The sequence below is a fragment of the Choloepus didactylus genome, chromosome 1 (genome assembly GCF_015220235.1).
Source record: "Choloepus didactylus isolate mChoDid1 chromosome 1, mChoDid1.pri, whole genome shotgun sequence".
In the NCBI taxonomy this organism is placed as follows: domain Eukaryota; kingdom Metazoa; phylum Chordata; class Mammalia; order Pilosa; family Megalonychidae; genus Choloepus; species Choloepus didactylus.
Window position 1 is genome coordinate 79,175,678 of NC_051307.1, and position 25,173 is coordinate 79,200,850.

The 25,173-nt window shown below is 38.0% G+C and overlaps 1 protein-coding gene across 2 annotated transcripts in view; it reads left to right on the forward strand.

Moving 5' to 3' along the window:
- The window catches only part of SIDT1 (SID1 transmembrane family member 1), a 134,787-nt gene that overhangs the window by 78,920 nt on the left and 30,694 nt on the right, over window positions 1-25,173 (forward strand). For both annotated transcript variants that reach the window (XM_037839207.1, XM_037839281.1), the window contains exons 4-11: window positions 1,631-1,676; window positions 5,111-5,212; window positions 6,889-6,966; window positions 8,535-8,640; window positions 9,803-9,874; window positions 10,291-10,384; window positions 18,071-18,114; window positions 25,099-25,170. In XM_037839207.1, coding sequence (XP_037695135.1) covers window positions 1,631-1,676; window positions 5,111-5,212; window positions 6,889-6,966; window positions 8,535-8,640; window positions 9,803-9,874; window positions 10,291-10,384; window positions 18,071-18,114; window positions 25,099-25,170 — 614 coding nt within the window. The remainder of the gene's footprint in view (window positions 1-1,630; window positions 1,677-5,110; window positions 5,213-6,888; window positions 6,967-8,534; window positions 8,641-9,802; window positions 9,875-10,290; window positions 10,385-18,070; window positions 18,115-25,098; window positions 25,171-25,173) is intronic.

Here is a 25,173-nt window from a genome sequence, read left to right on the forward strand (position 1 = left end):
CCAAAGAAACTGTCTGCTCCTGGAAGTATCATATTGTCTCTTGTTAGCCAAGAAAAATCAGTGTCTGCTTCATTCCTCTGACCTGACAACAAGGAGAATTAAAACTCCGAATTGCCTTGGGACCAGCAGAGGACATTCCCCACCCAGGAAACTCAGCTGAAAGGGCACTGCCCAGGCCCGGGCACAGCCCCACGGGCTCTAGATTCTGGCCATGGAGTCTCTAGAGCAGATGCATAGCTGGGTTTGACACTGACTTTGGTTTCTTTAGGTGACTTCAAGTTTTCAACTGCCCTTCAGCAGAACTAATCCTCAACATGGCTGATGATTTCTGCTGAAAGTGAACTTAATAAAAATTGCAACACTGCTGTGAGCTAAATTTCTGAGCCCAGTTTTGCCAACAGCCTAAATTGTTGATCATTAGCTTTAGAAATAGTGTTCAATTTTCTTTCATCTCAACAGCACCTCCAATTATAAACTTCTTGCCTAAAGATCTTGACATGCTCTATCTAAAGTAATCTTTAATAAAAACAGTTTAATTTTCATAAAAGGGAAATTAGGAGTGGAGAAAAAGACAGTGCAGAGAGCTCTCTGCAGGGAACACAGCCAGTAAGGGATCCCAGAAGTAGTTCAGGTTCATTTTCCCAGAAGTGAAGGACAGATTGGAGAGATGGGATTTTCCTCAGCCCAGGTACTGAGAGCACAGCAGCCTTGCATGCATGGTTTTCACAGCCAGAGGTGAGGCAAGAGCCAGAAAAAGCAAAAACCCCAAAAGAGCCTTTGCAAAACTATAAAGGAAGCTTAGTTTGTCTGTGTTTTCTGGCCTCTTGAGCTGTTTCACATGTGCATACTCTAGAGTGCAAGAAAATGTACTCTTCCTGTATACTCCTAAAATTCTCTTTTCCTCAGTGCCTGAATCAAAGTTGTCTCTCACAGAGGAATGAAAATAAAAATGAAAAAAAATAATTCAAAGTAAATTATTAGGTGGAGAGAAAATAACTTCATTATATTCTTCTTTGAGTGGTATTTGCCTTTTAAAGGAGAGCCTTGGAAGGCAATGCCTACCTGAAAAGGGCTAAATCTTGGAGAGGAATTTCATTCAGACAGTGTGGCAGGCAGTTCAGGAGGTATTTGGGGGCAAGAGGAGCATGGTCCCATCCCTAGGAACCATCCCACTGTGATTGTCTCTTCACCATGTTTTTTTTTTAAATGATCTTTTGCCTTAGGTACATCAAGATTATTTTGAAGTGTTATCTACATTATTCAAGGGTACCTCAAGCCTACTTTTCCTCTCTCTTATAGCCCATTTCTGATGCCTAAACCCTGTGCTTAATTGCAAAACATTAGGAGAGTCCAAAGGCAAAACAAAAGTTTAAAAAGCACTTACTTATATAGGTACAACTTCATGCATATATAAAGATATAAAATCAACCCCCTTGCCCAGTTTGATCACTCTTGAGAGTTGAAACAACCAGATCCCTTTGCAGTTTACTTTGTCAGTTTGATGGGACCAGAATTCCCTTCACAAAGGATGAGGCTTTCCTTGCTTCTAGTTTAAGATGGCTTTCTTTTAAATAATTTTTTTGGCTTACTAACTTAAGCTTGTCTCTCACCCCCTGCCCTCCCTTCTCAGGACAAATGCTGCCTTTCACTTCACAGCCAGCCCCTCTCAACCTCAGGTAAGTCACAGGTTCCAAGAGTTGTTATCATTCTAGCCATTGGTGTTGCCCAAAGAAACCACGGTGACAGGCAGAGTCAGCGTGTGGGGTTTTTCTTAATCTTTCACCAACTTGAGGTATATTTGTATTTTGGGAATGTTACTTATGCCCTGGAATTTTGGACACAACATTTAATCTTATCACCTTAACTGGTTTGAAATGGGAGACCTGATATTTGTTTGCAGATGTTTCTTGGTTTGAAGTTTATCCAACAAATTCATGGGCCTACTATGTGCCAAACAGTGTTAAATTGTACTACATGCTGGGATACAGGGATGAAGAAGAGCAGACACAATTTCTGCCCTCATGGAGCTTATAGTTGGAATGGGGGGCAACATTAAATAGATGGGAAATAATTATTTGACCTGAAAATATAATAAAAATAAAACAGCTTTTAATTGCCAAATGTTATGGGTAGAATAAAGAAGTTTCCCCTGTCATAAAGAAAGAGCAGAAATGGTGACAAAAATTACTAGAAAAAAATAGATATTTTTGTGTACTCCATTAAACCATAATCAGAAACAGAATAAATGCATGAAAATACTGACTAATTAAGGTTGCTTTTCTGGTGACATTTTCTAACTAGCTACCTTTTTTTTTTTTTTTTTTTCCATAGCTTCTGAAGCAAAGATTAAAGTCAACCCATTAGCAAGTTTAAAACAGACTTAGTTAATGTCCCAATATTTATTGTAAATCTTCTGCAGGCTCTAATAGAGCTTTGGTCATAAATGGCTACTTAATTTTTGCTTTGGGAAATACTAAAACTGGGGTTACCTTATTATATGGACACTTTTGTAAAGCTATTACAACCACTAGTGTGTCGGTAAATATTCAACAACTAGTTCTCCAATTTGTAGTGTTTGCCCATGTCTGTGTTGTAAATACCTCCATCATGGCCAGTGTCAGGCTGCCAACTTAACGTCATTGAACACAGAATTGGGAAAAGATGCGCACAATCAGGTCTCTCAAGCCTGTGTGTGATAGCTCCAGCGCACCGGTTAAGGGTTACATCTCCCCTTTCAGTTAGAGCCTCTGCAGTACCTGTATACTGCCACCCAGTGGCAGGAGTGCATCACAGGCCCATGGTCCCTCATCCTCAACATTTATTGACCACATCATTCAAGAAATATTAGAAAGCATTAGTTACTAGGTATAATGGGGGGTGGGGGTAGAGGATTAACTTGCATCGCATCTACAGTAAGAGTGGAGTCTAAGGCTCCTATACAGAGTTATAACAAATACAATATGCAGAATGTGGTATGCACTCTAGTAGAATGCTTGTAAGCTGAAAATCAGTGATGATTATATATTCTGGCTTCTTTTTATTTTAAAAAGGTATCTAACATTAAAACCTAAATTATTTGTATATAAACCTCAAACTAGAGTAAAATGTACCTTAGAACAAATCAGTAAAACGATAGAAATTCTGTGACATTTATGAAAGTCTTACTATACTCGAGTAAACATTTCCTATTTTGGATCTGTTAGAGCCTCTTCAATTGTAGGAAAAGGTTTTCTGTTCCTATAAACTCGTCCAAACTATTGTACATTCTCAGAAAATCTGTGTCATTGCTGTCTGCCTCCATTTCTATAAATAGAAACAAGTTGCAGAAGCTGGCAGGTAACCAGGATCCCAAAAGTGGATTTTTAGCCTAAATTCCACCTGTTTGTTTTGGGTGCTTGTCATTTGCGTCTTTCTGCTAAAAGTAGATTTATCAGGGCAGGGCTCAAAACAGTTATTACTTGGGGCTTATGGTAATTCAGAGATGAGATGGATAATACTTTGGCAAGTAGATAGGAACTACATGCACAAATCAGCTACTATAATACATAGGATCACATATGATTCTCATTATTGCTAACAGTAATCTTAGCAATGCTCTCAACTTACAAAGTATGGTGCCCTTAAGATCCAAAAACGCACCTTGAGAAAGAAAAAGTGTTTGCTTTGACAGAAATACATCAGTGGTGGTTATGTAGGGCTAAAGAAGGATAAAGGGATTGAGAGGCAACTGCTAAGGGGTATGGAGTTTTTCTTTTGGAAATAATGAAAATATTCTAAAATTGATTGTGGTGATGAACGCACAACTCTGAATATATTAAAAGCCATTGAATGTGCACTTTGGGTGGATTGTATGGTATGTGAATATATCTCAATGAAACGGCTTTCAAAAAAAAAAGACACTCCTGGAGAATTCTAAAGTACTCACCTTCGGAAGCACCCTGTATTCCACGTATTTGAATCAAGCTTCAAAATTAGATCAAATGAAGTGGGTTCTTGCCATCTGTTACAAGGCATGAACAGACTTCTAAACAGCAACCTTAGCAACACTCCTTAATCTTGAGATTGTTTTCTCCCCCATCAGAATGTTTGGGATTTATTGAAAATTATTCTATTTTTATTGCTCTGGTTCTCAAAGTCAGGTTAAGAAAGAGGATGCTGGAATGCAAAATTAAGTTTTAATATGCTTTGCCTCTCTTTTAAAGTGCTAGATTTATTAGAGTCCTTGCATATGGGGCTTGCTTGGGTTAATTTTCTCAAAATCTTAATCATATATTTCATGTCAAGCTTCTCAAACAGCTGCCCTATTTCTAATTATTGGACAAAATCCCCTTTTTTTCATCATTAGCAACATGTTTAAAATTAGAGTTAATAAATTATTCCACTGGATTCATAATCTAAATAGTCAAATAGTATGACCTCCTTCTAGTAGAAATTTTCTTATGATTCTGGTCATATCTGAGAAATATTTTTAAAGATATCTCAGCCTGCCCAAATTGTGAACATATTTCAGGAGGCTAGACATGGGAGTTGGTTTTGGAATCTGAATATCTTTTTCCTGTAGTCCAACCAGGAAATAGATTCTTTAGCAAAGATTTAGGGGAAGGGTGCGTCCAGTGCAATTCTGGCCTCTGAGAAGGCTCTTAAAAGTTCTTGAAGAACAGGTATATCTACTTTTCAAGGTGGAGCTCATATTTCAAAATAACCACAGAGAAGTAAATCCTGGCTCATGTTAAATCTGGCATATCCCTAATTCAAAGGGTGGAATTGGCTGGGGGTGGGGGGTGGGAGGTGATTCTTCTTGTGTAGGAACTGGCATAAAATGTAGCAAACTTTAATTAAGAAAGAAATGAAAAGGCAACATTGTCATGAAATGGCTGCTTTGTCTTATTCACTGCTGTATTCCTAACACCAGGCCCAGAGCCCAGCAGAAAGCAGTTGCTCAATGAGATAAATGATTGGAGGAATTAATGGAGATTTACTGAGATTTGCCTCTGAACTTTGTGCCTACTATTAGAGGAACCTACCCTATACATGTGAAAATAGTTTGAGTTCATGATTGAAAACATTTATTAATATTAATATATCCTCTCTTTCTTTTTCTTATTCTTAGTATTTTCTATACAAATTTCCCAAAGATGTAGACTCAGTTATTATTAAAGTGGCATCTGAAATGGCTTATCCATGTTCTGTTGTCTCAGTCCAGAATATCATGGTGAGTCCTGATAACTTGTCAACCTTCCAATATGGAGCATTGTATTGTCTCAGAATAAATAAATGAAGGAGAAGGGTGGGGACCACATCATTCTCTTACTATGTATCTTCCCCATAACTGCTAAATAATAACAACTGTATCTGTACACACAAGTGGGCAGAGTATGTTTGCAGACATTGATTTGGGAACATAAAGAATAACTGATTCCTCACTATACATACATACACACACACATAGAGGGAAGAAAGGAAAAAAGGAAGCTAGAAGGAAGGAAGGAAAGGGAGAAGAGAGAAAGAAAAAGGAAGAATTATGACAAAGAATAGGAAGACCCAGTCATGGGCTATACAAGAGAAATAACACAGAAACCTATCATTTGTTCTATATTTTAAAAATTTCATTCTAACATTAGTCCATTTCTGTCTCATAAGGCGTTAATAAAGGATGGAGAAAGTGTTATGTACTTTAAGGCAGTCTTCTCATAGTTCTCTTTGATGGAAATTGTTTTGGTTCGCTAAGCTGCCAGAACGCAATATACCAGAATTGATTGGCTTTTACAGTGGGGGTTCATTAGGTCACAAATTTATAGTTCTAAGGCCATGAAATGTCCCAGTTAAGGCATCAAAAGGTAGATACCTTCTCTGAGGAAAGGCAGCTGGCATTTGAGATCCCTCTGTCACATAGGAAGACACATTGAGATGTCTGCTGAGCTCCCAGCTTCCGGTTTCAAAAATGGCTCTCTCAACTCCTGTGAGTCCTTCTTACCTCTCCCATGTGCAAATGCTGGATTACATCTCTTAGCTTCTCTCAGCTCTCTCCAAATGTCTCTGCCTTTTATCCTCTCATTGGGGGCTCCAGCAAGGGGATTAAGACCCACTATGAATGGATGAGGTCACATCTCCATAGAAACAACCTAATCAAAAGGTCCCACCCACAATAGGTCTGCCACCACAAAATTGGATTAAAAGAACATAGTCTTTACTGGGGTACATAACAGATCCAAACCAGCACAGAATGTGACCTTGACCTTAGAGGGCAATGCACCATATTTTTGTTATTTTTGTTGTTGTTATGAATGTTCATAAATAAGATAAAAGTAAACCACAAATACAAGTTAAAATAAAACTTAAAGAGAATAAACAAGTATATAAAACATTCCAAAGAAAATTAGTTAACAAAGAAAACCTTATCAACTTGTTTAAAATTATTCATCTTTTAGATACATGATACTTTATTTCCTAGTCTTAAAATAGGGATTTCCATTACACTTAATTAGGCTATGAAATATTAAATATTATTTTGAAAAGACAATATATGCCAACAGATTCTCAAACTCAAGTCCTTAGTAAATACTTGGAAAGCAATCACCAAAGTCTTCGCATATTAGTTAACAAAATCTCAAATCCAGAATATGAAACCCACCTGAAATCATCTTATCAAACACCCAACCCAACACCACAGCTTCTGAAGTGATAGAAAGAGAAAATTAAAATCTTAAGACACCAAATTTTAAGGGGACTATTCCATGACTGCCTCTGGGGGAAAACTTTTCATGGCTTCTTAGTCAGTAAGGAACTCCTCACCTTGTGATCCAGGGCAGAAGGCCCTGACAATGCCTGGTGTCGGATGATATTATTTAACATTAGTGATCTTTTCCTTCTTATCCATGTACATTACAGTGCCCAGTGTATGATCTTGACCACAATGTGGAATTTAATGGTGTCTACCAGTCCATGACCAAGAAAGCTGCCATCACAGCTACAGGTGAGACATCTTTAGGTGGTCATTATTGTCAGTGACAATTCATGATCTATAGTCAGGTTAACCTACTGACCAGCCTCCCAAAAGGGATCGCCATCCACCATGTGCCTTGTATCTCTTTTCTTTCTGATTGGTTTTAAAACTAGGATTGCTAAGCCTGAAATCAAAGCCCGGGTGATAGGGGACAAAGCTCCTTTGCTAGATGTCCCATCCCCTTGGGGAATATTGGGAAACCATGGTGCCACAGGACATCTCTCTGGCATTTCTAAGACAGGTAAGGCCCCAGGGCTACCATTGGGAGGTGCCAGTTGTGGGGTGAAGTTTATCTGAACCATTTAAGACAATTAAACATATTCTGATAATTTGTACCAGTAACTAACCAAAAAGGACCTCAGAATTGACAAAATGGACAGGTTCAAAGGCATGTGGACCACATTTGTGCAGCAATTTTCCCTTTTGGTATTTGTAATTCAATTATTATTTCAGTGGGTAATTTTATAACAAGAAATGTACATGTATCATGTCAGCATATTTAAAAGAGATCCTGTTCCTGCCTTGGGGTGGGTTACTCAAGTCTGATGTACCTGAGACTTGACCTGTTCTTTCTGGTAAGATGGACACCAATTTACTGAAACAGCCAGCAAAGAATGAAGAGAGGTTAATTATAATTAAGGTATCAGACCTAAAAAGTTCTATCAGGCTTTAATTTTCTAGGACCTCAGATATTATATCCCCAAATCTGCCCTTCTTTTTAGTATTTATTTCTTCCACAGCATCCCACCATTAGGCAATGTCAAAATAAAAATGGACAGAAAATAATCCTACTAGGGCACCTCAGATTTACATCATCCAGGACACTAAATTAATGAAACATGAAACATGTCAGTACTCTCTACCATGGATGGGTTTCACATGAATTGTTACTTTTCTTTTGGTCCCATGATTCAGTCTTGGGCCATTTTTTTGGTGAGCTAAAAATGATACCAGAACCTTGGGGAATGATAGAGAAATAAAAAAAGACATAGTTGTAGAACTGTAATGGACCTTAAAGATCATCTTGTCAACCATGCCTTCATTCATAGATATGGAAACTGGAGAACAGAGAGAAGCACACGCAGACAAGTTCAAAGCCAAGACTTAGCTTGGGTCTCCTGACTTGAGTCTTTGCCTCCTAAACGAAATTATTTAACTGCTGACAGTATGACTTTTAAGAAGTTCATTTATCTTTAGATTTTAAAATAATAAAAACAAAATGCAAGTATTAATTATTAAACATAGGTTGTTGGCCTATTATTTAAATGGTGCCTATTAAGTTCTAAGCATTCAAGTAGACACAAGATAGACTAAAGTGATACCAGTGTATCTATTTACTTAATTTCCTGGATGGATCTAACACTTACCTTATTATGGATCATTGGAATGGATCATGGGTATGTGAAAGTACTTTCTAAGAGTTAGGGTGCAGGAGTGAACTTTTACTTTTCTTCTTTTTCCTCTTTTTGCTCCCCACATCCAAATGGACTTTCTTCCTTCTTTTAGCTCTTTCTTGCTTGCCTCTCATAAGGTTGTTATGTCTACGCAGAAGAAGGATTTCCCTGGTGAGCAGTTCTTTGTGGTGTTTGTGATAAAACCTGAAGATTATGCCTGTGGAGGATCTTTCTTCATCCAGGGTAAGAAAGTGTGGAGGATACGCTACTCTAGAAAAATCTGATGGAGGGGAATGGGAAGGAAACCAAAGTTCACATTGGCCTCTTATAGCCATGTCTAGTTCTCACTGAATGAGAGCCCATGAGCCTTGGCAAGACAGTATGAGAAAAAATAAGGGGAAGAAAACAGTAGATCTGAAGATTATTATTGATACTACAATCTGTCATTTATATATTGCATCTTTTCAAAGTCTTGTACTCCCTCAGACCACACAAGATTTGTTCACTCAGTTGGCCTTTTCCTCAACATATACTTGCTACTATTCAAGTGATGATCTTATGCAGTGGATCAAGAATCCAAGTCCTTTTCCAAGATTGGTTTGGTAGATACAAGTAATGGAAGCCCTTATATTTATCAACAGTCATCATTTCCACAATTATAGAAAAGGGAAATTCAGAGTTCTCAATTCAGGTTGTCAACCTTGTGGTTTGCAATGTAGTAAGAAAGCATAGCATAGCATAGCAGTGACAGGAGTTGTGGGAGCTCTTAAGCACAATACAAACAGTCAAGGGTAACTAACCCAGTAACTACCTTGTCATGGGATAGGCTGCTGATTGAAAACACAGATCTCCTGCAGCTGATGAGCCATATATGATGCACATGGAGAGTGTTGACTATTGAGTGTGACAAGGTTCCTTTAATGTTATGTGGAATTTCTGCTCCTATGTTCTTTAATCTCTTAATTATGTAGCTGTAGAGTTTATCAATGTACAGTTTTCCTTGGTATACTAAAAGCCCTTTGATGACTTTATAAGAAAAAAATAATCTCACTGGCTAGATAATGCACACCAAAAGAAGATATAGCTTTCTATTTTTGTAACTGTTTTCTTCAGATGTCTGTGGCACACTGAATCACATGAATATCAGAAGAGTCCACAAGCCATCTCTCCAATAAGGGAGGCTACGGTTCTATTTGAATCAATTAATGCCACTAAAATGCACCCAAGCAAAGACCAACTCAAAATTTTTAGCCAAAAGGGTATTCGATGGTTCGAATGTTTGGAGGTTAGATTTTGCCTCCAGTTCTTGCTAAAATAAAATTCTGGGCATTTTTTTGAACAACTGTTCACATAAGAGGCCAGGAACCTAGTATCTGACCCCTTATGTCTTGTTCTTTTGTACCAGAAAAGGAGAATCAGACATGGAATCTACAACGAACAAAGAACCTTAAAGTGACCATTGTTCCTTCGATTACAGGTCAGTATTACCCTAGGAAGCAGTGGAGAAATTCCTCTGTCAGAAAGTCTATCATAAATTCAATGCTAACGTCATCCTTCCAGAGTGAATGACTGCAAGAAAATTAAATTACAATAGTGATAGAAGAGGGAGTCAGAGCATTTTGCTAAATTACTCCCAAAAAGAAAGGGAACTCAATTATGAAGTTGTGTACAGGCCGTCCCTTCCCAGCTTCCACTGGGGAGTCATCTCTGTGAAGGCAGCCATTTGCAGACAATGTCTGGGTGGCGTCCAATAGCTTTACTGCTCTTAGAGGAAATTTCTTGGGACTTAGGAGTAAATGTGATGGAGGCGGGGCCCTTGAAGCTATCTGGTCCCAAGCACGGTCCTCTTTTCTCCTGAGGACAATCTAACCAAAATTATTTCTCTTCCCTCAGAATCCATTTATGTGAAATCCATTCTTTTCAGTCTCTTCATCTTCTTCTCCTTCTACTTGGGATACCTGCTTGTTGCATGTGTTCATTATGTCAGGTAGGTTGACTTTCAAGAAACACTAATCCTCTTTGCCTGTCTCTAAATACTGATTAGAGCACAGATTTAGAGCCATATTGACTGGGTTCAAATATACCTCAGCCACTGACTGTGTGAATTTGAGCAAGTTACTTAACCTCTCTGTGCTTCAGTTTCCTCAGCTGTAAAATGAGATAATTTACAACAGGGAATAGTATAACTGTAGCATTTACATGAATGCCCTGTGCATAGTAAGTGCTGATGGAGTGTTACTTATTTTCATAGTCCATTAAACCTCAACAAAAAGGCAGCTTGTGAGTATTTTAGATCGGAAAATACTCACTGCCAATATTATCGATTGTGGAAAATAATTAGTTCTTCATTACATGGAGATTTAGAAACAGCTTTAAACATGTCGTAAAAACATAAAGTCAATGCCTAAAATAAATCTGTAGGTACAATAAATAACAGGAGTAATATGCTTAGATATTACCATACCAGCACTTTCCTACTGTTGCAACATCAATTTTCCTGTGAAACAAAAAAGAAAGGAGATGATCATTCTGTAAGTTGATCAAGGAAAGTTCTCTTCCCTAAAGTTTGGAGCCCCGTAGCCTTTCCTCACCTCTCTCAGCAGGCGTGAACCTCAAGAATTCCATTCTTTGTTGCGCTCTCTGTGAAACAACTACAAAATGGCAGGTGGTTTAAAATGAAATAAAATGTTTTTTTCTCCTCTTGAACTTGTAAAGAAAATAAAACCAGCATAGAGTTTTGAGACTATCGGGCAAGATTAATCCCATCTGTAGAAAGATCTCATGGCTGCCTCAATAATACAATCATCTCAATGATACAGACCTATCTCTGACTCAAAAAATAACTCCTTTCATGTCCTTTTGGGATGCTTTTGAGTTGAGATACTGCCTTCAAAAAACCTGGAGCTACCCCTGGCCAAATCTGGGACAATTTGAGTTCCAAAATAATTAAGGAAAATCAGAATTATAAGGCTTTGAAAAAAGTAGAAATGCATGAGTTAATATCAACAAAGAAAGGAAGGAAGGACCTAAATGCCCCAGACATGCATTCAGTAAATTCAATAGTCACTAAGAGTCACACATTAGGGGAAGGGGCTATTAGCAAATTCCCGCAGTAGGAAGGAGGACTCTCGCCTGCAGTGGACACTGAAGGCTGGCTGGTAAATGTAGAGGGAATGCTGGAGTCAGAAAATAATCATTTTACAAACATCACAGTAAGACAGGATCAAGTTAAGACTCATCATTGGATGCTAAATTTAGGGGCAATTTCTGATGAAGATCAAAATATTTTGCATGGCCTTAAAGTGTATCCCCACAAATTGTTTAGTAATTGCAAAGGAAAAAGTATGCAGCGGAGAAATCAGACAACACATCACTGGGTGTGAAAATTAAAATCACCAATGAGGGACAGATAGACATCATGTGCTTCCAGATACCCTGAGAAGGACACAATATCACTTATGTAGTATCCCAGTTGGAAGTGCATATATTGAACCTAATCATGAGGGAAAGTTATACAAACCCAAAATGAGGAATGTTGTCTTTTTAAATGTCATAAAAGACAAAGAAAGGCTTTGGAAATGTTCCAGATTAAAGGAGACTCAAGAGCTATGGCAACTAAAGGCAATACCTGATCTCAGACTGGATCTTGTACTGGAGGAAAATATGCTATAAAGGACATTATTGGGTCAGTTGACAAAATTAGAATATGGGACAGTAAATTAAATGAGTATCATATCAATGTTAAATTTACTAAATTTGATAACTGTACTATGGTTACATAAGAGACTATATTATTTTTTAACTATTTAGAGATTAAAGTCCGTGATGTATGCAACTTACTCTCAAAATGGTTCAGAAAAATATCTATATCTATCTATCTATCTATCTATGTTCCTATGAGAAATAGAGAGAAAGCAATAAAGCAAATAGGGATAATGTGCTAACAATAAGTGAATTTAAATAAAAGACATATATGTTCTATATTATGTTCTTATTTTTGCAACTACCCTGAAATTATTTTCAAATAAAAAGTTAAAAACAAAAGTTCTGTATAAAATTGTACATACACTAACTGGAAGGTTATGTATACATAAACCAGTTATCAGCTCAAATAATTAATCAGATTGTAATAAGCACTAGCATTTACAAGCGCCTGTTCTGAGCCAGGCACTGTGCTGAGCCCTGTACCACATCTAGTCCTCCACAACGAGCCCTGTTACCACCATTTGACTGACAGATAAGAGGTTAAGCAATTTGGCCAAGTATTCACAGTTGGTAAATGAAGGAGATGGGGTTCAAACCCAGGCAGCCTGGTTTCAAGCAGGCTGGTCAAGATGGGTTTAGAGTTGTCAAAGCAGGTGAGGGAGGGTAGTCCTGATCAAGAAGGCCAAACCAAGAGCCTGGTGCCCCAGCAAAGATTCAACTGGAAAATGGTCCAGGAAACTCTCCATTTTGCCTGAGATGAAGTCCAACGTCATGGAGAAAGAAGTTCCTCTTTTGTGCCTCTCTCCTGAGAAGGATATTGTCTGTACTCCTGATATTTTAGATTTCAGAAAACAGAATTTTACCTCCTTATTTGACTAGTATGCATAATTAACATACAAAGAGACAAAAAATAAGTTAATAGCAGAATATCAATCTCCCTTAAGTTATTCAGCCTACTGAAGTGAGCACAGTTTTTAAAAATTGTGGTATAAGGCTCCATTGAAACTTCTAGCTGCCAGATTGTTCTGCTACAGCCAAATGCACAGCATAGATTCTTTCCAAATATAAAGAAACTGAAAATAGAAATCTGGAGACATAAGAACTATTTGGCATTCTAAATAGGAGAATAGACTGAGAGAGAATGCTAACAGGAGAATTCTTCCTTCATTGAACTAAACAGAAGTAACACAAAGTTTCCTACAAAACTGTATGAAGTCAGTCCTCTCAGCATAATACTGTATGCTCAATGAATCCTCTGTATCTTATAATTAATACATTTGGGGTTTGTAGTACCTGTTATGAGATCCCTATGAAAAACACTGATAAGAGACATGCCCCCTGCCCTCAGAGAGATAAGAAATCAAAGCATCTTTATGAACTATTGGCCTGAACCTAGATGCCATTCCCCTCCCATCCCTCAGGCCCAGTCAATTCAACAAGTTTTTATTGAGTGAATGTGCTGGCCCTGGGCCAAGCACTGCATACAGGTTCTTATTGTTGTTCTTTTCAACCACCTAGCCAGATACTGAGTTCAAACTGCCCAATCCTGAGTACTCATCTTTCCCTTTGATTCTTGTTAGTTATCCATTGCCATGATCATGCTACATTCAGAAACAACCACAGAAACCTGAGCGACATACAGCAATACATATTCAAGTTGGCTCACAAATTGATGAATCAGCTGGATGATTCTGCCAAACTGAGCTGGGCTCAGCAGATCTCAGCTGGATGCGGTCATAGAATACAGTCAGCTGGGGGTTAGTTAGCTAGGAGCTGGCTATTCTAGCAAGGCCTCAGCTCCACTTAGTCTCTCACCTTCCAACAGGCTAGCTTGGGCTTACTGTATCTCCAAGAGAGAGATCGGAAGAGTGCAAGGCCTCCTTAAGGTGAAGGTTCAGAAGTGGCACAATGTCACTTCTCCCTCATTCTACTGGCCAAAATAAATCACAAATCCAGTCCAGATTCAATAGACGAAATTTAGACTCCCCCTTTTGGTTGGAGGAGCTGGATACAAGATGGGTGCAGTCATTTTGCAATCAATCTAACACAATTCTTATTTACTATTTTTTCCTTTGTTTATGATATTGCCACCTCACCCTAGTTTTATAATTGCTTATTTCCTCTAATGAAGAATTTTGTCAGCCTCAAAACCTAGGGCAGACATGGGTGCAATCTGTTAATACAAACACATAATACAAACACATGATCTTTTATGAACCCATATAATTTCCTACCAGTCAATGTCACTAGAACTATTGTAAAGGAACTACACTAGAACTTCACTAGAGCTCAATTTGCCACTTAGCACAGTCAAGACAAATACTAACTTCTCAGGTGATTAAGGATATGGGAAAAACTAAGAATGTATACAGTCTCCTTCACAATATGCCTTGTTCATTCAATACTTACTTGTCATGTCCTATGTGCCAGACTCTGTCCTGGGAGCTGAAGATACAGTGGTGAACAAGACTGTCTCGATCCCTGTAGTTGTGGAGCTTATATTCTAGAGGAGAGATATGTACAAGCAATTAATAAACAAAATGATTTCAGCTACTGACATAAAGAGAATAAACACAGTGATATGATAACAACTGAGTTGGTGAAGTTGCTTTAGATTTGGTCAGCAAATGTGGTCAGAACCAAGACCTGAATAGCCAAAAGGAGCCACAATGTAAGGATCTGAGAACAGAGTGACCCTGGCAGAGGCCCTGAGGCAGGGGTGAGTTTGGCATGTGTAGGAAAAAAAAGAGGTATGAAGAGAAGTTCTTCCACCAAATGTACTGAGGTCAGGGGTGTGCAGCTTCTAGACACCCTGTCTGAGGTAAATAAGAGCATGTACCAAAAAGCACTAGCACATATGGCCCCCACCTATCCTCTCTCACCTGTCCTAACCTCACGTCTAAAAGGGAAGCCCATTTTGGGAGAAGAGGGTAGTGCACATTTCAATTTTTTGTGGATAAGATCAAATGGTATACCTGTTTTTAAAATGACAGCTTTATTGTGATAAAATTCACAACCATAAATTTATTCTTTTAAAGTATACAAGTCAGTGGTTTTTAGTATAGTCATAGAGTTGCACAACCATCACCACCATCTAATATCAGAATATTTTCATCACTCCAAAACAAAACTCCAAGTTCTGCATGGTTGCAGGATACAAAATAAATACACAAAAATCAATTGTGTATCTATATACTAGCAATGAACAATCTGAAAATAAAATTAAGAAAATTCCATTTACAATAGCATAAAAGAGTATAAAATACTTGGGAATGAATTCCACAAACGAAGTGCAAGACTTCTACATTGAATACTACAAAACAGCACTGAAAGAAATTAGAGAAGACTGAAATAAATAGAAAGGCATCCTGTGTTCACGGCTTAGAAGACTTAATATTAAGATGGTATGGTACTCCCTTTATCCAGTGTATGGACAATGAGTAGAAAAATGGGGACAAAAAGTAAATAAATAATAGGGGGAGAAGAGGGGTATGAGATGTTTTGGTTGTTCTTTTTTGCTTTTATTTTTATTTTTTGGAGTAATGAAAATGTTCAAAAATTGTGGTGATGAATGCACAACTATATGATGATACTGTGAACAATTGTACACTTCGGATGATTGTATGGTATGTGACTTTATCTCAATAAAATTGCATTAGAAAAAAAAAAAAAAGATGATGTGGTAGACAGAATTATGGCTGCCTAAAGATGTCCTGTCTTAATCCCCAAAACCTGTGAATATGTTACCTAAGATAGCAAAAGCAACATTGCAGATGTGATTAAGTTAAGGATTTTGAGATAAGCCTATTGTAACCAAAAGGTTACATTAGGCTCTGAGTGAGACTAATGTAATCAAAAGTTTCCTTATAAGAGGGGGGCAAGAGAGTCAAAGGCAGAAGAAGGAGATGTGACTATGGAAGCAGAGGTTGGAGTGAATTGCTCTGAAGACGGAGAAAGGGACCACAAATCAAGGAAGGCAGGCAGTCTCTGGAAGCTAGAAAAAGCAAGGAATAAGATTCTCCCCTACAGCCTCCAGAAAGAACACAGCCCTGCTGATATCTTGATTATTTTAAGCCACTAATTTTGTGGTAATTTATTACAGCAGTAATAAGAAACTAATACAGATGGCAGTACTCCCTAAATTGATCCACAGATTCAAAGCAATCTTATCAAAATCCCAGCTGGCTTTTTTTGCAGAAATTGACAAGCTGATTGTAAAATTCATATGCAAATTCAACTGACCCACAATAGCCAAAACAACATTGAAAAAATAGAACAAAATTAGTGGATCTACACTTCCCAACTTCAAAACTTACTACAAAGCTACAGTAATTGAGACTATGTGATACTGGCATAAGGGAAGACATATATATCAATAGAACAGAATTGAAAGTCCAGAAATAAACCCTTTCATTTATGATCCATTGCTTTCCAACAAGAGTACAAAGAATTCAATGAAGAAAGAATGTTCTTTTCAGCAACTGATGCTGAGACAACTTTGACATTAAAAAAGGATGATGTTGGACACCTATCTCATACCATATGCAAAAATTAATTGAAAATGGGTCAAAGACCTAAATACAAGAGCTAGAACTATAAAACTCTTAGAAAAAAAACTTAAGTATAAATCTTTATAACCTTAAGTTACACAGTGCTTTCTTAAATAGGACACCAAAAGCACATGTAACAAAAGAAAAAATAGACAAATTGGACTTCATAAAAATTTAAAACTTTTTTGCTTGAAAGGACACTATCAAGAAAATGAAAATACAAATAAAAATGGGAGACAATAGTTACAAATCATATATCTGATAAGAGTCTAGTATCCAGACCATATAAAGAATTCTTACAACCCAACAATAAAAAGATAAGTAACCCCATTTAAAAACTGGGAAAATAATTTAAATAAGTGTTTCTCCAAACAAGATATGCAAGTAGACAATAAGCAAATGATAAGATGCTCGACTTCATTAGCTATTAGGGAAATGCAAATAAAAACCATAATGAGATACCATTTCTCAGCCTTTAGGATGACTAGAATTTAAAAAAAAAAAACATAAAATAACAAATGTTGGTGAGGACGTGGAGAAATTGGAACCTTCAAATGTTGCTGGTAGAATGTAAAATGGTGCAGCCACCATGGAAACAAGTTGGAAGAATGCTAAACAAAGAAACCACACGACCCAGAAATATATCCAATAGAATTGAAATGTATGTCCGTGCAAAAAATTTGTAGATGTATGTTTATAGCAACACTATTCATATTAGACAAAAAGTGGAAACAATCAAAATGTTCACAGATGACAAATGGATAAAGAAAATGTGATATATCCCTACAAGGGAGTATCACTATCATAAAAGAACTGAAGTACTGATGCATGCTAAGATGTGGATGAACCTTAAAAACATTGTGCTAAGTGAAAGAAGCCAATCAAAAAAGACTGTGTATTGTATGATTCCATTTATATGAAATGTCCAGAATAGGCAAATCTGTAGAAACAAAAAGTAAATTACTGGTTGCCACAAGCTGGGAGCAGTGGTGAATGGAGAGTGACTACTAATGGCTTTGGGATTTCTTTGGGGGATGATGAAAATGTTCTGGGATTAGAGAACAGTGATAACTGTACAACTTTATGAATACACCAAAACCCACTGAATGGTGCACTTTAGGAGGATGAATTTTGTGGTGTGAGAATTATATCTGATGATTAACTGATTACTTAAAGCATATACCTAGGAGTGGAAATTTTATATTTAACTTTTTTGAAGAACTGCCAAACTGTTTTCCAAAGTGGCTGGAACATTTTACCTTCCCACCAGCAATGTAAAGCATTCTGATTTCCCCTCATTCAAAGGCCCATTTTTAAAAGATCCTGGAAAATAAAGTTGCAACAAAGTTTATAGGGAACAGATGTAAAATGCTACAGTTTCTCTCTCTTAGGAGCATGTCGTATATGCTTGCTTGCAGGTTTCAGAGAAAATCCACCGATGGAAGCTTTGGTTCCAATGATGGTAAGAACAACCTTTGATTTCAATTTAGAATAATGTTGAAGAGTGTGGCAACATCCCATTTAGTACATCTTTTGTCTCTCTGCCTTTTGCAATTTCCAAACCCTACCTTGATTCCTATCCCACAGTCTGATAGTGGACTTTCTACAGAACCAATTTTAATTTTATGATTATTTAGATTTGGGCTACATGCTAAAAATCTTTGCTTGGAGTGACCCTTGCAATTACGCACAGCTCATTTGTCATCCATTCATCTTTTTTTTGAAGATACATCTTTGCTAAGATATAACTGTTCATTGCTATCTTATTCGAAAGCTGATTTATGAACAATACAGGAATTTGACTTGTCAATTCTAATAGAGTTTTATCTAGAAAATTGAAATACTCAAGACTAGCAAGTATAATAACGAATATAATAACTTTGGGTAATCCAGAGGAATTAAATATCCAACCATTGTAATATGCCCTTTTCTCTACCCTGAGAGTTTAAACAAAGGAATTCAATTGCCTGGTCTTTATATCAAAACCTAAAAGAATTGTCAATGTCCTCATTTTTAAAAAGCCTGAATCAGCCATAAGTTACTCAGTGTTCATAAACTATTTGGCATCGAGTGATAATTTCGGAAAGCAATGATAAGGCAAGACTTGATTTTTAAGTCACGTGTAGCAGATGTTTAGTGCTGTGTTTTCTACAGCTAAAAGAGTCCACAGAATCTTAGAAAGAGAAAACACATCCTCCACCCTGACCCACCAGGGAAACTTCTCCCTTTGCTGGAGGGCTCACTTTTCCCATCTTCCTTTGACTTTTGTCTTCCTTAATGTCAATGTATCTAAGTTCCCAGCCACCCAAGCACTTTGTTTTAATAAACATTCAACTACCAATATAGAAGACGTTAAAAGAACATCTACTCTACCAGCTTTAAATGCTAAGTGCTGCTTTCCCTTTTATTCATGAAATATTCAAATGAATTTATCTTGTCTCTGGAGTGCATCCTTTTTCCTCCAGTGTTCCCCAGGTTTTGCTATTATTTTAGGCCTAGTTGAACTTAGGAAGCCCAACTGATTGGACCCAATTGGGTGCTCTGTGATTTTTATTGTATGAGTGATTTTACTGTTGAAGTAATAACTAAAGGGATTCCATACTCAGACGGGTCCTCCTGAACATTGAAGCATATGTGGTCAGAGCTGGTACCTGAGCCAAACGACTATCCAAGGTCAGAAAGACTCTGAATGTTAGCTAAGAACTAGAGAGATCCCTCAGATGGCAAGCAGAAACGAATAAGTAGCCAAAAAAGAGAATTGGTTGGCATTCCTGTAGCTGCAAGTAATAACAACGGCAATAACAACACCACATATCTCAAATACGCTTAAACAATAAAGAGGCTGCTGTCCCTAGAACTTAACCAGAAGGGGATGCATAAGGACTGACCAAGTCCAGTTACTCTGGTCCGTTTCCCTGCCCTTCTCTTATCTCTGTTTTACTCCCAGCGCTGTTCGTGAGATGGTTTCCATCTCTCGCCCTCACCTGACAATGTGCAGACAGAAGGATATTTTTAGAAGCCCCCAGCAACTTCTCCTCATGATTTATTGGCCTACAGTGAATCTCCTGCCTATTCTTAAACCAGACACTGCAAGAGAATAGATTTACCTACAGATCAGTCAGGCCTACTTCTAGAATTGGGGGTAAGGTCAGCTTTTTCCAAGGCCAGGTTTATCGAACTCAACATTGTTGACATTTTAGGGCCAGATTATTCTTTGTTGTGGCCGGTCTTATGCATTGTAGATGTGTAGCAGCATCCCTGCCCTCTACCCACTAGATATCAGTAGCACATCCCCTCCTTGTGACAACTGAAAATATCTTCCAGCATTGCCAAATGGCCCCTGGATGGCAAAATCATCCCAGTTGAGAACCACTACCCTAGGCATATGAGCTGCCAGGAATAGGTGTGGACACCTGGACAAAACCCTAGCTTAATTAGGGAGAAAGGAATAGAAATGTTCACTCAGTGGTTTTGAAATACAGGGGGAAACAAGGACTGTGATACCAAGAGACTAGGGGAAAATGGCATCGTCTCCAGTGTCACGTGGCCAGAAGTGAAATGAGACAAACAAGAGCAGAAGAAGAGAAATTCTGCCCACGGGAAGAACCAGCCTTAGCAACCAGACTCTTTTAGGTATATTGAACAGAGCATTGATAAACCATCCAGGAGCAAGGGAGACAAGTGAGAACTGTATCTGAAAGCTAATGTGAGACATTCCGAACGTGAAGGTTGGAGGAGACCAGAAGCATGAACCATCATCAGGATGGAAGGCACTGGGCCTCAAACTTTAGCCCTGGCTCTCTACTCTTCTTCTCTAAATTTCCTCTGCTATTCTTGCCTAGCTTTTCTTCTAGATGAATTTTAGAATAAAGTTCCCCAAAAATCCAAGTGATATTTTTATATGAATTATATTAAGCTCCTAAAATGATTTGGGAAAAGTTGACACATTCTCCATATTTAATCTTCCCTTCCAGGATATGTAATGTTTACCTTTTTATTCAACTCTGTTTTTTTTTTTTTTTTTTTTACATGCCTCCCTAAGATTAATGGTTTTCTTCATTTTCTCCTCAGTTTTTGAAACAGAACATAAAATTAGTTGGGATGGGTTGCCAATGGGCATAAAAATGAAACTTCATTATAGCTAGTTCATACATCATTTTTTACTTCCTCTTCAGCCGCCAACCTCTTGAATCTGTGGAGACAGAAGGGACATGACAACTATAAATATGAAATCCCCCAAAAATCCAAACATGCCCAAAATGAAATGAAATTTTTCTCCTCACATAGGGCATTTAACATAAAAAAAAAAAGTATATTCTATTCTATGTTGGTAAAGTAGACAGCCAGCAATGGGCAACATGCTCAGTGAAAAACGTTCCAGCACAGGTTTTCTCATTAGGATGGAATCATTCACAAACTTACATGTTTGCTTATTCCCAGGCTGAACATCTTGGTGCTTTCTATAAACTATTTTTATCCTGTCTAAATTAATTATGCTCTCTAAATACTATACTGTCAATGGGGAGCTGATAGGAATTATGACCATGTGTAATACACCCACCCAAGGAGCACTGACCCACTGGTCTAAATTCTCTAGTGATCGGGGTGCATGTGGATATAGGCAAGGACAGCCTCACCACACGAGTCAGAGCAGACCCCTTCATCACAACTGATGGTGGCCATATGGATTTCTCCGTCCAGAACCCTCTGTGATGGGTGCAGTGTGTATCCAGAAATCTGAGAATTACCCAGAGCAGAGTAAGAGGACTCCTAAAGGTCTACCATGATGTGACGGGGGGCTCTGAAAAGTGTATAAATGTGGCTCATCTTTTGGGGCCATCGATCATACTTGAAGTTTGCGGGACAGGAGGAATGTTTTGATTCTTGCATTCTTAGAAGGCTTAATGCACAAAAAGGATGGAGTGTTGTTATCTCACATTGACCAATCTCCTATTAAATTGTCCTATAAAATTCCACAGAGTTAAAACATTTTTATGTGCTGGAAATTGTATTGCCCATGAAAATCTTGGTGCTCTTGTTCATCCTAAAACCCAGGGGCATTGCAGTTGCCTCAGATTGAAAAGGACCAATGACTACATCAAAACCAGATCTTGCTCAATTACCGGCCAGAACAGAGTGCAGAAATCAGTGATTTCTCGAAATCTTAACAGACTTGTAAAGCTGGCTTTTTATTTTAAATGAAGTTGTCATCTAACAAACAGTGATCTTTGTTTTAGTTTTCATTTTTGTTCCTCTTTTCTTTTGATTACACACACACACAAAACATTGGCTCCAACACATCATTTCAACCTCCTGTTACAATTGAACTCAAGCACTTATCTATGCACACTTTCACTTCCCATTTCAGAGCGCTCCCGGTGATACCAAAATGCCAAAAGTTCTGGGCTTTATGATTTTAGTGTCATTCTTCACTTACTGTCTGAAAATCTAATAATTTTTAATTACATTTTAAGCAAGGGGCTTAAGTTAATGGTTAAAAATAGGGAGCTTAAGTTTGGAAAAAGAAAAACGTCAAAGACAAGGGAGGAAATCTGAAAGTCTGACATCACCTATGGTTGTGAGGGTTGGGACTGACACAGAGGCTCCTATAAGACTCCTCACCATAAGCTAAGCAGAAAGAAGATGCTGGTGTGACCCTAACCCCAATAGGGAGTTAGTGGTAAACAGCAGCAGCCAACCTAAAAGCAAAGGTTGTGACTGAAATACTTTTTTGAAATATGAGTTCATTTAGTGGAGATGTAGAGAAGCCTCAACCTTCAGCACTGCATGAAAGTATCATGCTTGCTGCCAATTATTCATATTTTAAAGGAAAATCCCTGGTGGTGGGCAGTAAAAACAGTCAAAGTTCTATGAGCCCACTTTGTAAGCAAATAAAAAGAGGACTCAGATCTTCCTTTCTGGTTAGATTCAGAATTGTCTTGCAAGGAAAACTCAACAGGCCAAGGCTCTCATCCTAGCTGCTCCATCCACTCTGTAAGTGACTCTAAGCAATTTATTTGATTTCTCAACTTCTCAGTTTTGTTATCTTTAAAATGATAATAATAGAACCCATCTCATAGGGTTGCTTAAAAATTAAAAGTAAGTTCTTATAAAATACTCAGAATTATGTCTGGCACACAGGAAGCTTTCAACAAATGTTAGCCGGTAGTAGTTGAAGTAGTAGTAATGATAATAGTATAGTAATAGTAAAATAGTAATAGTAGTAATAGTAATAAAGATAGTAGCAGCAGCAGTAATAGTAGTAACAGCAGCGGTAGTAATCACAATACAGTAATAGTAGTAGCAGTACTAGCGGTAGTGGTAATACTAGTTGAGGTTGTAGTCACAGTAGCAGCAGCAGAAGCAGCACCAAAGCACTCTGCTAAAACTGTGGTCAAATCTGTCCCGTGTCCAGAAGAGGCAGGCAAATTGTACACAGCATCCTCAAATGACACTGTTATTGTGCTCAAAAGACCTACTGAAGGGTCGGCAGTTAACCTGTTCCTTTGCTTTGGTGTTGGATAAAAAAGTATGATGTTAATGATGCCATGTTTTGTGTTTGTGGATTAGACTAAGAAAGACCAGGAGACACCTAATTGTCCCAAATACTAAGAAATATGTCAAGAGATCTCCAAGTCCAAGAACAAAGTGAGGGAGTGTGCATTCCAAGGGTGAGGTCTCCATCCCAGGCTCCAAGGTCTGAATTCCAAGGTCTAAGATCTGTATTCCGAGGGCCCTGGGAATAGCCCTGCCTGCCAGGAATGTTGCATCAGCAAAGGCCTTGCTGCCTGCCAAGCCAACACATAGCTAGGCTGCTAAAAGAAAGAAGGAAATTGAGTCCAAAGCCATCCAAATCATTCTCTTGTAATCTAGTTAGATGTTTTGCATTTAGGATTTAATGATTTTTCTTCATGGAGGAAATGAATGGGTATGGTAAAAACATGATAAAGCCTACAAAGTGGGCTCATAAAGCTATGAATGTTTTTACTGCTCACCGCCAATGAAAATGAAGTTTGAGAGCTGGATGAAGAGAGTGGACTGTGACAAACTATGAATTACGTGACAAACTATGAATTATGCTTTTAGTTCTCCATGTGATACCCAACGTAGCATTAATGTAAACTATAACAAACTCTATTTTCAATGAAGAAACTGAATTATATATCTATAGTGAGAACATTATAAAATATCCTCAATTGTTTTTCTTCACTGAAATTAGATTTCCCTGCAGTCTTAAGACACTGACCACTTAATTCACAGACTCTTTTTTTTGTCTGTTGTGATACAAGCAATCTCATCTCTCAGGAGAAAGGTCCTTTATTGAAATTCTCACCAGCCTGGAAGTATACCAGATTCTTGATAAAGCTCAAGGGAAAAAAATGTCCTAATGCATTTCCACAGATGAATGTGGTTTCTAGAAATATGGTGGCACTAAGAGTCAGAGAAATAACCTAGAGATGGGCTTATTGTGCTATTTCTGCTCTTTGTTCAGTTCTTTTGGATTTTCAGGAAAAGATAGACTTGATGGGATATCATCCTGCCTAGTAACCAGTGAGAAGACTGGGAAATCTTTGCCCCTGATGCTTCAGGTGGGGTGGCTCCAGATGACACCCCCGGATTGTTACCCTACGGATTAGGAGGACTTCATTAGAAAAATTTGAGAAGCATTATCCTAGAGTTTATTTTTCTCTTACTGCCAACAGCCAGTTGACAACAGATTCTACCTCCTAAATATCCCTCAAAATAATCCACTTTCTTCCACACTCTTAGTTTACATTGTCATCATTTATTGCTCCAGTTAGTACAGTAACTTTCTTCCTGTCTGGGCTTCATGCCTGTACTTAGAGTACTGCTAAATGCTGTAACAAACCAGCCTCCAAATTACCTTGGCTTCATATAATAGAAGTTTATTTCTGATGTTTCTGCTCAGCAGTGGCCTTTGTCACAGCGATTCAGATTCAGGGACCTGCTTCCTACAGTCTCATGATTCTGCAATGCTGGAAGCAGGAATCAGCAAATATTTTCTGTAAAAGGCCAGATGGTAAATATTATAGGTTTTGCCACCCAGTGTCTGTCACAACTACTCAACTCTTCCATCGTAGCACGAAAGCAGCCATAGACCACATTTATGTTCCAATAAAACTTCACATATGGATTCAGAAGTTTGAATTTCATACAGTTTTCTCCTGTCATGAACAATTTTTCTTCCTTTGATTTTTTCCAACTATTTCAAAGTGTAACAAGCATTCTTTGTTCAAGGGCTGTACAAAACTACGTGGCAGGCTGCATTGGTCCTGCATACCCTGGTTTTATGACTCCTGTATGAGAGTAAAAAGAAAAATAAACTTATAATATTGTGGCCTGGTGATTCAAGTTGCTTACTTTAGTGTTGTTTCGTTTTAGCAACTGGATGTACAGTGTTTGCCTCTTTGTTTTTTTTTAACAGGCTCTGGAAATATGACGGTGTCACATCCCATTGCAGCCAGCACACCAGAAGGGAGCAATTATGGGGCAATAGGTA